The following is an 11,866-nucleotide window of genomic DNA, read 5'->3' on the forward strand; positions in this document are numbered from 1 at the left end:
GCCTGCCCCGCCCAACATAAATTCCTCCCCGCCTAACAATGCGCATACCCCTTTCCTCCACAAGAAAGGCTTCACACATACTCCACCCCTTTCCCGAACCCCTATCAGGCTACACCCCCACCCCCACCCCAACACACAGCACTCTTCCCCCCCAATTCTGCGGGCTCAAGTTTCCATTCCCCCCCCGCATTTGCGGGGAAGATTGGTCAATCCTGATTCCATTATCGAAAGACTTCCAAGACCCTGGACTCGCAGGTGATTAAGGCTGGAGCCGGAGCTGCCCTCTCAGCTTTGCTAATGGAGTGCCGCTGTGAGAGAGACTGCCTAATCAGATCAGCTGTCATTTCTAGACTCTCAGGTGGCCCATCCCACCAGAAGAGACTGAAAACCAATGCTTGTCCAGCCGGTAACAGAACAGGCTGTACCTGGAGACTCGCTTCCCAGCTGAAGGGTCAGATGAGTGCAGTAAACACCAAGAAGAGTGAGAGCCATACAGCGGGGTGAGAGAGGAGGCCTAAGGACGTGATTTCCAAAGTCAGTTCCCTTTATTAAATGTTCATTTTTCACAGACCAGAAATACAAAATAAAAGTAGAAATAGGCCCCAGTTAGGAGCTACAGACCTGCCCTCACAGGACCCCTGCCTGCGGCAACTTGTACAGGACAAGCAGCAGCTATACCCCAAAGGGCGGGAAGGCAGGGCGCGCGGTGGGATCCAGCCCTGCCCTGGCCCCCACCAGATGTCTCCCCGGATTATAAACAGCCATCTTCTGAAGCCGCAGGGTGAGACGCCTCCCCTGCGGCCCCAGGGAAGTGCAGACTAGCGGGAAAGCTTGTTCAGATGGCACAGAACCCAAGGACTGCATTTCATAGGAGAAAACAGGTACCAAAACACGGGTGGGGAGACTGGGGCTGGGACGGGGCAAGCCCCAGGAGACACAATCTTCTTCTCTATTCATCAGATCCTGATGCCGAGTCTTCTGAGCTAGGGGGAGTACTGGCTAGTTCCTCTTCTTCGGAGTCCTGAAAGCCAAAGGTCTCTTACAGGGGAGAGGTACAGAGTCCAGGCCACCCTCCCCGCCAGCCACTTTTCAGAGAAGGACCCCCACTTGGCTACCCGCTCCCTGCACCCCAGTGTTAGCCTTCGAAGCACAGATTCCACCCACCCGCTCCCCTTCATTACCCCGTCCAGGAGCGTCTGTCTGTCCCGTCACCAGCCCAGCGGCCCCCACCCTTCCATGCCCCGCGGCCCCCCAAGCCCCGCCACACCTCACTCCGCCTTCTCTTCTTTTTGCCCTTGTTTTCTCCGGAAGAGCTCTCGTCACTGGACACAAACTCTTTGCTCTTGAAGCTCTCGCTCAGCTGCCTTGATGAAGACTTCGATGATGAGCCCCGGGAGGGTGTGGATTTTTTCTCCATCTTCACTTTGACTTTCTTCTTCTTCTTGGACTTGTCCCTAGGTGAGCAAGAGGGAAGGGGGTGCTGGGCCCTCAGGTTCCCCACATCATCAGGGCCGAACCTCTCCTGGCTTTCACAGGGCCTTTCCCAATCCCAGCCACATTGCCCAGCTCACGCTAAACGTACACAGCCAGGCGTGTCAGCCCTGAGTGCCCCAGGGGAGCTCATCATAACTGAATCACAGGAAGGATCAGGGGCTACAGCCTGAAGCAGCCCCATATGCAAAACTTGCTCAACGTCTGTTGTTGGTGAGTCGCTAAGTCGTGTCCCACTCTTTTGAGAGACCGCTGACTAGCCCGCCAGGCTCCTCTGTCCATGGCACTTTCCAGGCAAGAATACTGGAGTACGCTGCCCTTTCCTTCTCTAAGGGATCTTCCTAACATCTGTTACTTTACCTTTAAAATTCATGTGAATTACGCTCTGTAATAGTAATTATTTTTAATCTCCCCCACCCCTTGAAATAAAATTGAAGGAAAATATGGCTCTTAGGAAAATGAGCCATATTTATCCAAGTTACTGTCAGAAATCCTCTAGCCCATTCCCCGTACCTGGGCAACTGCCTACCCCGATCTGAGCAGCACTGCCCTACTGCAGTCAGAAGCGTGTCTGTTAACACTCCAATTCTCAACCTGGAACTGCAAAAATATCTGCCAGAAAAGCAGCTCCTGGGTCATTTTGTTCCCAACTCTCACCTCTTGGAAGACTCTCCACGGCCGCCTTCGTATTCCTTCATGGCTTTTTCATATTCCCTCCTGGCATCCTCAGCCTTGCGATCCCACTCCTGAGTCACGCACACACAGGGAATAAAAAAAACAGGAAAATAAATATATATATATATTAGACCCCTGCCCCGATGCAGGCAAAACCAGCACAGAACCACAGCCCTGGGCCCACCCGCCTCCATCAGATCCCAGGGTCCCGAAGCTGCCTGTCCGCGGCTCCTCACCTCCTTCTTCTCCTTGGACATTCCCTTCCAGATCTCACCCGCCTTCTTGGAGAGGTCCGTGACGCTGATGCCCGGATGGTCTGACTTGATCTTCTCCCGGCTGGCATTCAGCCACAGCATGTAGGCAGACATGGGCCTCTTGGGGGCATTGGGGTCCTTGCCCTTCTTCACCTGTGTAGGAACCCAGAGGCCGTCAGCCACCTACTGCCCACAAAGCTCCACATTCTCCCCAAGAGATGACCTGGAGCTCCTTCTTAGAGGGACACAATGGAGAAAAGACTGCGCAGCATCAGGCTAGACGGAGAGCCCCCCAGGGATGGAGACCATGACCTCCGCCGCTCTGCACCCCAGCCTAAGCTCACGCGGAACCCTCTCCTTGGGCTCCAGGACAGAAGCCTGCTCCCAATTTGGATCTCCCAGAAGCTAACTGTCTCAAGGGCCAGACTGAAAATTCTCCAGGCTCCTCCTCAAGGCCAGCGCCGGTGGTTACAAAACTCGACCAAGCAGCACCAGTCGGCAGGCCTTACCGGAGTGGGGGGAGCTGCAGAGAGACTGAAAGAGGACGGCCACCCCCACCACCCAGCAGAGTCTGCACCTCCAGGGGCTTCTTGCGGCTCTTGCGGTCCTTGGCCATCTTGGCCTTTTTAAGCTGCTTCCGTTTCTTCTCTTCCCGGTCGCTGTCGCCCTCGTTACTGGAGGAGCTGGCGGAGGCATTGCTGTCAAACCTGTCGAGGACAGCAGGGCTCAGAGAGAGAGGAGAGCCCCCCACCAGCTTAGGACAGGAGGACGAGCCCGAAGATCCCCGCCCAGGGAGCAGAGACAGAGCAGGGCTGCGGCGCGCGTCCTCCTCTCGCTGACGTGCCTTCGACCACCCGGTCCCCACCCAGCCGTGGAAGCGGCTTCCTCGTCAAATCCATCAGCAAGACGCAAATGACGTGGGGGGGCCTCTGCGGCTTTCTTGGGTCACGGCCTAACCCAGACCCCACGCCCCTGGAGACGAAGCCACGGTCTCATCTTGCCCAGAAAATGCCCCAGGTCCACTTCACCGCTTCCTCTGAGCTAACTGTTTTAACCCTGCAGTTTTCTCTGTTGAAGAGATAATCAGCTACCATGTAAAAAGTGGGGGGACCACCTTCAGTCCAACCCAGTACCCCTAAACAGTCCCCTCCATCACATGTGCTCAGCTCCTCAGAAGGTGGAGCCCCCTTACACCTGCATCACGGTGAGGAGCCATTTCCAAGGCATTTTCACAAGCATTTGCTCACTGACCTTCCCAAGTATGTAGCAAGCAGAACTAGTGGACTCCAGCAGATTTTCCTTTTCTTTTTGCTGCCCAACCTTTGTTAATTCTTTTGGAACAAGAGAACCACCCAGCCCCATTCAGGGGGAGCACACCCCAACCACAGGCTCTAAGCAGGGTGCGGGGCGGCGGGGGGGTCCATGGCTTAATTCTGACCCATCAGAGCACATCTCAGAACTCAGACTCAGAAAGGGGAGGCAACCACACTATTCACCACTGCTCTGAAAAAAGCAGCGCTTCTGAGTGTTAAACTGTAGGACTGAGCCTGCCCCATGCTGCTCAAGGTCATTTAGCAATGCATACACCTGTCTAAAAATAAGGAAATCAGAAGGAACAATTAATATTCCGCTCAACTTTTGAGGACCTGGATTCAGTCGTGGTGGTGGTGGTTTAGTCGCTAAGTTGTGGCTCCTCTGTCCATGGGATTTTTCCAGGCAAGGATACTGGAGTGGGTTGCCATCCCCTTCTCCAGGAAATCGTCCCCACCCAGGGATGGAGCCCGTATCTCCCGCATTGCAGGTGCATTCTTCACCGTCTGAGCCACCAGGGAAGCCTCTGGATTCAGGTGCCTGAGCCCAATCCTATCACCAGACTCTCTGGTTACATGACCTAATAAAACTCACTTTTATGCGAAAGTCAGTTTGAGTCATATTTCTGAAACTGGCAATCAAGAAGTCTCCATAGAGAACTTCCCAGTGGGACACAGGTTTGATCCCTGCTCTGGGAAGATTCCAACACGCTGCAGAGCAGCTAAGCCCCATGAGTCACAGTTCCTGAAGGCCCTTGCACCCTAGAGCCTGTGCTCCAAAACAAGACAGGCCACTGCAGTGAAAAGCCCGCACCCTGAGAGCGGAGAGCAGCCCCTGCTCCCCGCAACCAGAGAAAGCCTGCACCCAGCAACGAACACCCAGCCCAGCCAAAAATTATTTTTTTTTAAAAGTCGTGATAGACACTACCATCTCATAGGGGAAGACAGAGATGCACCGCCTGACCCGAGGACCGCAGCTGGGAAGCAGGCAAGCTCTGCCCCTACCCCCGTTCTCTCCATTGTCCTTTTCTGGTTTCAGGAGGTGCTTCGCACATACAAAGCATCTTGACAACTTTAAAACGTGTCCCTGTATCACTTCAGTAGCGGTCACTTTTCTACTCTCGGTCAGTAGGTAACTCCGGGACTTGGGAACGCCCAGAGGTATTCCGGTTCCTGAAGCTTAAGGGCCACCCTCACCCCGCGGGGTAGACCCACGACTCACTCCTCTGCCACATCCTCCTCCTCTTCACCCGGGTTGAAGGACTCATCTGAAAAAGAGCACAGGCCCGTGAGCTCCGTCCCCGGGGACCCCGCCCCACTCCACCCCCGGAAGACCCCGCCCCGCTCCCTGCCAGGCTGCCCAGCCCACCGGTCTCCTCTCCCGAGTCATCGCTGCTGTCGTTGGCGTTCTCCTCGCGGATCTTGCCCTCCTCCTTCATCCGTTCCAGGTAGGCGTCGTGCTGGTCTTCGTCCGAGTCGGCGTATTCGTCGTAGCTGGGGTTCATGCCCTGCAGGGCGGGCATGGGGCTCAGGGCCAGCCCCCCGCCCCGCGCCCGCGGAAGCCGTCCCCATGCCTGTGAGCAGCTGGGAGCAACCACGCCTGGAGCCCCAGGACCGCGTGTCCACGCACAGCTCAGCGCAGAGCGTCTGCCCGACTCCCTGGCGACCCGGTTAGTCCAAGCCCCTCCCGCGCCCGGCCCCCGGGGGGCCCCTGGGGGGCTGCGGAGCCTGCTCTAAGGTCATGCCAGGAAACCTGTACCCGGAGGGGGAGGGTCTCACGCACCTCTTTTTTCTACAAGGGCGAGAAGAGAAGAAAGAGTGAAAAAGAAGCCGCGCCAACCCCAGCCCCTTCCCCGACAGAGAGAGCAGGCGAGGTTCCTCCCGAGCACGCCCAGGTACCTCTTTCAGCCCTCGGTTTTTGATGTTGAGCTTCTTAGCATTGACAAAGTCGAACAGCTTGCCGTACTCCTCCCTGAGAGGAGAGGGGCCCGTTACCCAATGAGCAGGTCCGACGCGGGGTGGGCTGCGGGCTGTCCTGACACCCCCCAGGGGCCGCACGACAGCTTGATCACACCCGGGATCTCAGAGACCCCTGGCGGACAGCAGGCAGAGAAGACTCAGGTGCTGGTCTTGAAGAAAACTTACAGGATCTTAAGATTTCAGAGGAATAAAAGGCAGGAAGGAGTGTGTGCCTGTCCACCAACATGCACAAGCAGCGGGGAGGCGGGCTGGGCGTTTTGCTAGTCTGTAACCCAGCCTTCTGGAGAAGGCAATGGCACCCCACTCCAGTACTCTTGCCTGGAGAATCCCATGGGCGAAGGAGCCTGGTGGGCTGCAGTCCATGGGGTCGTTAGGAGTCGGACACGACTGAGCGACTTCACTTTCATGCACTGGGGAAGGAAATGGCACCCCACTCCAGTGTTCTTGCCTGGAGAACCCCAGGGACGGGGGACCCTAGTGGGCTGCCGTCTATGGGGTCGCACAGAGTCGGACACGACTGAAGTGACTTAGCAGCAGCAGCAACCCAGCCTTCTCAGGCTGTTATGAAGGCTGACTGTGAACGTGTCTGTGAAACATGTAGCCCCCAGCCAGCATTCAATGAACAGCTGCTGTGTTCTCAGGCACAGAGATCATTCAAGCAAAGGAGACAGCATTTCCGTCGTGTGGGAAGAGGAGGACTAGTACCAAACACGTACGGCACTCGGATTTTTTTAAGTACAGAAAGCAAGCAATGCAGCGGCTGCCAAAGACTAAGCACCCCAAGGGAGAGGACCAAATTCCAGGCAGCAGAAGAGAAACTCTGCTCAAGGCTTGACGTGTCAGAGAAGAGTCACCGGCCTGGAGAGGCTGGACCACCCAGTGGAGGAGGCTGGGTCAGGGCCAGGGTGCCCGGGAGGGCTGGGCAGAGGCACTCACCTCTCAATGCTGCTGAAGGTATACTGGGTGCCCTGCTTGGTCTCAATTTCAAAGTCAAAGGAACGCGTGGTGGTGGTCCCGCGGGCGAAGTTGACAAAGGAGATCTCGTCGAAGCGGATGTGCACGGGCGGCTTGTGGACGTAGATGAAGCCCCGCTCCAGGGGGTACAGCAGCCCTGAGCTGGCCTTGTAGGAGCAGGTGATGCACTGGGCCCCCGAGTGCCTAGGGGGGGGCACGGTCAGTGCCACCTGGGCAGCAGGTGCACGGCATGCCCCAGGCCCCCCGATGTGTAAGCCTCAAGGGGCTGCCCCCTCCAGCGACCGCCCACCCAGGGCCCCGCGGGGGCGGTGTTCCCAGCAGGGGGTCACCTGGGAGTGCACCCCCCGCCCCCCACAGCAGGCAGCAGCCCAGGCCGGCGTGCTCACCCTTGGAAATTGCCCGGGACCGTGATCTTGCGGTTCACCAGCGCTTTCATGACCCGGCTGACCATCTCATAGAGGGATCCTGACATGTTCTTGGTGAGCCGCCCCTCAAAGCGCTTCTCCACCTCCTCCCTGAGGACAGCAAGAAGCGGGCGGGGGCACTGCAGCCTTCCGCCCGCCCACCCACGCACCCACCCCCTGCCCAGGCCGGGGACAGCCTCACTCACTCGTTCATGTTGAGCGTCAGGGAGATGTCCTCGTCCTTGGAGAAGAGCAGGATGAGGAAGTGGTAGCGAGTCTGACCCTGCTTGATGGGGGGGTCCAGGCTGATCTGTGGGGGAAGGACCGAGGGGTTCAGCGCCAGCCAGGGCTTGGAGGACCAGCGGGTGAACTAGACAGACACGGGTGACGCCTTCCTCCCGGAGGCCTGGCAGCCTCGGGGCTGCAGCTTACCACGAAGAACATCTGGCGCTGGTCCTTGTGGGGCAGCAGGAAGAGCCGCAGCACCGTGGTGTAGGGGATCTTGTAGTCGAAGGTCTTCCCGTGCAGGTGCAGGAAGGTGGGGTAGATGCGGATGTCGTAGCGGCCTCGGGGCGTCAGACACTGCAGCTCCCGGAAGATGCAGATGGCGTCTCCGGTGGCCTGGATCACGTCCGCCTTCGACAGCACGTTCTGGGCAAAGGCCTGACGAAGCACACGCGGGTCATCGAGCCGCTGGGACCCAGCCGCGGGGCTATCCAGGGCCCGCTCAGCACCGCAGAAAGCCTCACCTCGACGGGGTCCACGCCGTCCTCCTGGGTGGGCGGCACGTAGAAGCGCACCTCCATGAGGGAGACCTCTGCATCATCGTTCTGGTGGAATTCCAGCGTCACCTCGTTCTTGCCGGTGGTGCACTGGGACACATTGCTGAGAGGGATCTCGAAGACCGGCTGGTCGCCAATGTCGAAGGAAAGCAGCTGCCCTGTGGGGAAAAGGCGGACGATCCATCCACAGGCCCTTCCCCTGGCTCAGCATAAACTGCGCTCCCACCAGACTGTAGGCTCCCTACGGAGAGGGCCGAGAGGCTGTCTGTTTATCCCAGACCCCCTAATACACCGTTGGTCCTCGATAAACACACGATCGTTTACAAACGGACAAGAGATCAGAGGCAGTAGCAGAGAGAGAGCAAGACAAGTTAAAGGGGGAAATCTTTCATCTTTCCTCCTCCCCCGAAACCTCAATCTCCCGCAGGACTCACCACCAAACTTCACGGTTCCCCAGTTCCAGCCCTTCACACACAAGTCCTTCTCCATTAGCTCCAGGCGATAGTGAGTTTTGAAGAAATCAGAGAGTTTCTCAAACTCCTGTAGGGAAAGGAAAGAGAACCAGGCCAGTAAACTCCTGATGGCCTGAACACAAACTTGAATGTTCTGGGATTATCTGTTTCTGAGAAGCTGTCCCAGTATACCTTGTATCAGAAATCCTTGCTGACTTAAGAGTCACAGCTATAAAACTGTTTAAAAGACTGTGGGAAGAAGTTATTTCTGGGTTATTTCTCAGCTTGGGGGAGGAATACAATGAGGGGCTGACATTCCCAGTCAGGGGTCTCGCAATGTTTTTTTCTGAGTTTGTACAGGTATGGCTTTAGCGAAAATGGAAACGAAAATGAAGTAAAGTCTTGAATGCACGCAGGTCACAATGGAAAAATAAAACCCAAACTAAAGCATCAGGTTAAGACCCAGAACCTGGATAAAGACAACAAGCAGAAGACACCAAAAAAAAACCAAAATCAAAACAGTAGAAAAACTTCTGGAGTCAGGGCACAAAGAAACTCCTGCTACTGCTAAGTCGCTTCAGTCATGTCCGACTCTGTGTGACCCATAGACGGCAGCCCACCAGGCCCTGCCATCCCTGGGATTCTCCAGGTAAGAACACTGGAGTGGGCTGCCATTTCCTCCCCCAATGCATGAAAGTGAAAGTGAAGTTGCTCAGTCGTGTCCGACTCTTAGCACCCCATGGACTGCAGCCTACCAGGCTCCTCCGTCCATGGGATTTTCCAGGCAAGAATACTGGAGTGGGTTGCCATTGCCTTCTCCAGAAACTCCTGAGACTGACTCAAAACTGAACCTTGATTGCTTAACAGCTTCACTGGTCCTGCTGTAAGGAGCCCAAACCAGCGATCGCACAGTTACCAGAAGAAGGGATAACTGTCTGTCTAGAGGATTAAAACTAAAGGAGATACATAGTCAAGAGGGGGTGATGGCAGTCAAGAGGGGGCGATGGCAACAGGGTGTCTCACCGATTCCCGGAAGCCGTCATACTTATAGACATGGCCGTTCTTCGTGAGCAGTTTAAGCCCGTGGCCCAGAGCCACCCGGCGCCAGATGCCTTCGGTCAGCTCCCCGGCCTGAATGTTGTCCACCTTGCCCGTCTTACTGTTCTTAAAGATGATGCCCTGGCGGCTCAGCCTCAGCCGACCATCATTCTGTGGGGGAAACAGGCCCAAATGTGTGGGGACGCCGCAGCGCAGCAGACCAGGGTCAGTCCCACCTGGCGCCCCGTCTGGGCCCGCCTGACATCCACAGACTGGAGCAGCAGCAGCCGTGAGGAGCCCTGAGGGCCGGTAAAGGGAGACAAGCTCGCTAGGACCCTTGGGCTCTAATCCTGGCTCAGGCATCCACAACCCTTGCAGGGTCTCACTTTCCAGGCTCCAGGACTGGGTATAGCAGCTGTGAGGCCCTTCAAGCGGACCTGATTCTGGTCCTTTCCCTGGGCACCGCTTCTCAGTGGCCAGGAACCCTAAGCACACACGGGTACTCTGACTCCTTTTCCAAACCAGCATGCCCATGCAGAGCACGGGCATGATCAGTGGCCCTGCAGGTCCGCTCCCCTCCCTCCGCGGGGCCCTTCTCACCATGGAGCCCTTCACCTCCTGATACACGTCGTTGAACTCCAGGGTTTCTGCCATGCTGACCTAGCCCTGTTGGTACCCCCGAAACTCCTGGGTGGGCGCGCAGACGGAGGGCGCGCTGGGGATCTGGATTCGAGAGGGAGAGAGGTGGATAGGAAGGACAGCCGCTCACGGTGCCCCCGGATGGGCCCGCTGCACCGGGCATGCGTCCTATCTCCTCCGCCCGGGGGCCCGGGCCCAGTCCTGGGGTGCCGGGCCCATTCCTGGGGTGCCAGGCCTGCCCCAAGAAGTGCTGACACCACCCCCCCGCCAACCCGACACCCGACCTGGGCGCTGCACCGGGCGCCGCGGCACCGAGCAGCGCAGCCCCCCGGGCCCGGCCGACTCAGCGCGCAGGGCGTCCCCCCAGGCCTCCCAGCGCCCCCAGACCCGCAGGTCCCCCCGCCCCCCAAAATGGACTAGCCCGCGGCCGGCCGCCTCCAACGCGGGCCGGCCCACCGCGCGCACCCCGCGGGGGAGCCGGGGCCGCGCCCTGCACGCGGCCGGCGACCACCCACCTCCTCGGGCCGGAGCCTCGCGGCCGCCGGCGCCCAGGCCGTAAGCGCGCCGGGGCGGGGGGACGGCGCGGGCGGGGGCCGGGCAGGGGCGCTGAGCAGGCTCTTCCCGCGTGCGCGGCCCCGCGTCCCGCCACCGGAAGCGCTGGCCACAGAGACGGCGGCCGGCTAGAGAGGCGCCGCCCGCGAGGCGCCCGGCTAGAGCGCCGGCAGCGCCGGAGGACCCGCGGGGCGTACCCGGCCCCGCCCGCCCGCGCGACCGCTGACCCCGGCTCCGCCCGCCCGCCCGCCCGCGCTGCCCCCGACCCTCGGGCCCGGAAATCGGGGGCCCCTTAAACGCTAAAGACGCCTAGGCTTTTTAGAAGAGAATTTGCGTAGTGTTTTTTATCAGACTGGGCCCCGAAGCGCGTGGCCCTTGCAATGAGGGCGTGTATCTCCTGTACAATAGTGGTTTCCGTAAAGCCGAAAGGAGTCTGACCCAAGAAGGAGAAGATTGGAAGAGTTGTGCAGAGAAGTGCCCCCTCCCACTGGCTTCCAGGAGAATGCAGGCGTTGATGTCGCTGTGACTGCACCACACTCCCCTGTCCAGAGAGGACTGGGTCCTTTTGCAAATGAGCTCGCTGCACCCCCGAAACTTCCAGCAGCCCCTACAAGTTGTGAATTGCCTGGAAGGGGCTGGCCAGCGGCCATGCCAAGTTCAAGCGCTGGTGTCAGGTTCATCACGGAGCCACAACTGCTTTGAAAGCCTATCACCCTGGGACTGCGGAAGCCAGCCACCCCCACACCCCCACCTTCTAGAGTCCTGGGGTGCATCTTGCAAAATCAGAGGCGGCCGGACTTGGGAGAGATGTCTGGGTTTCTATGCTCCAACCTCTTTTTGCAGATGGGGAAAGCTGAGGCCCTTAGGGGAGGAGCCCTGGGGTCTCAGTTGGCGACAGAGCTGAAGACAGATCTACCTACCACGGTCGAGCTCTCCTCTGTCATCCTCACCGTGACTCTATTTCAGAATGACTGACGATATGTGTCGTGCATGGAGACATTAGGGCAGAATGTTGAAACTTGAACATTTCTCTGACAGTCTGACCTGTGGTTACACCAGTAGCTTTGATCCTGGGACAAGAGACAAAGTAAACGCACCGTTGTTCCCAAAACTCATGGCTTTACCCTCTGGGTGATGGCTGTTCCCACACTCTCTAGCAACATAAATTCAACTAAATTCAATAAATACGCATTGAGCTCCGACACAGTGGTAGGATTTGAGGAAACTAGCAAGCAAGATGGAAACAGCTCCAAGCTTCCAGGAGCATGTAATCAAACAGATGATTCAGATAAATACATTGACAGTAAAACAACC

At 57.9% G+C, this 11,866-nt stretch overlaps 1 protein-coding gene across 1 annotated transcript; it reads right to left on the reverse strand.

Moving 5' to 3' along the window:
• Positions 1–526: 526 nt before the first annotated feature.
• On the reverse strand, positions 527–10,671 carry SSRP1 (structure specific recognition protein 1). The gene is made up of 17 exons (XM_070804272.1): positions 10,516–10,671; positions 9,962–10,084; positions 9,347–9,532; positions 8,306–8,411; positions 7,839–8,029; positions 7,522–7,752; positions 7,296–7,399; positions 7,072–7,200; positions 6,647–6,868; positions 5,630–5,702; positions 5,100–5,238; positions 4,953–4,998; positions 2,998–3,127; positions 2,403–2,573; positions 2,149–2,237; positions 1,268–1,454; positions 527–1,021 (listed from the first exon to the last, which is right to left on the reverse strand). Exons 2-17 carry the CDS (start codon positions 10,013–10,015, stop codon positions 950–952), a joined length of 2,130 nt encoding a protein of 709 aa, XP_070660373.1. The 5' UTR covers positions 10,016–10,084; positions 10,516–10,671; the 3' UTR covers positions 527–949.
• Positions 10,672–11,866: the final 1,195 nt, after the last annotated feature.

The sequence above is a fragment of the Bos indicus genome, chromosome 15 (assembly GCF_029378745.1).
Source record: "Bos indicus isolate NIAB-ARS_2022 breed Sahiwal x Tharparkar chromosome 15, NIAB-ARS_B.indTharparkar_mat_pri_1.0, whole genome shotgun sequence".
In the NCBI taxonomy this organism is placed as follows: domain Eukaryota; kingdom Metazoa; phylum Chordata; class Mammalia; order Artiodactyla; family Bovidae; genus Bos; species Bos indicus.

What these genes read in the sequence shown, in the direction of transcription:
- SSRP1 (XM_070804272.1), bottom strand. Translation starts at nt 10,015, where the DNA reads ATGGCAGAAACCCTGGAGTTCAACGACGTGTATCAGGAGGTGAAGGGC. An exon ending in GTCCCGGGCAATTTCCAAGG is followed by an intron (nt 6,869 to 7,071) that starts GTGAGCACGCCG and finishes GCCCCCCCCTAG; the next exon opens with GCACTCGGGGGCCCAGTGCA. An exon ending in TGTCCAAGGAGAAGAAGGAG is followed by an intron (nt 2,238 to 2,402) that starts GTGAGGAGCCGC and finishes TGCGTGACTCAG; the next exon opens with GAGTGGGATCGCAAGGCTGA.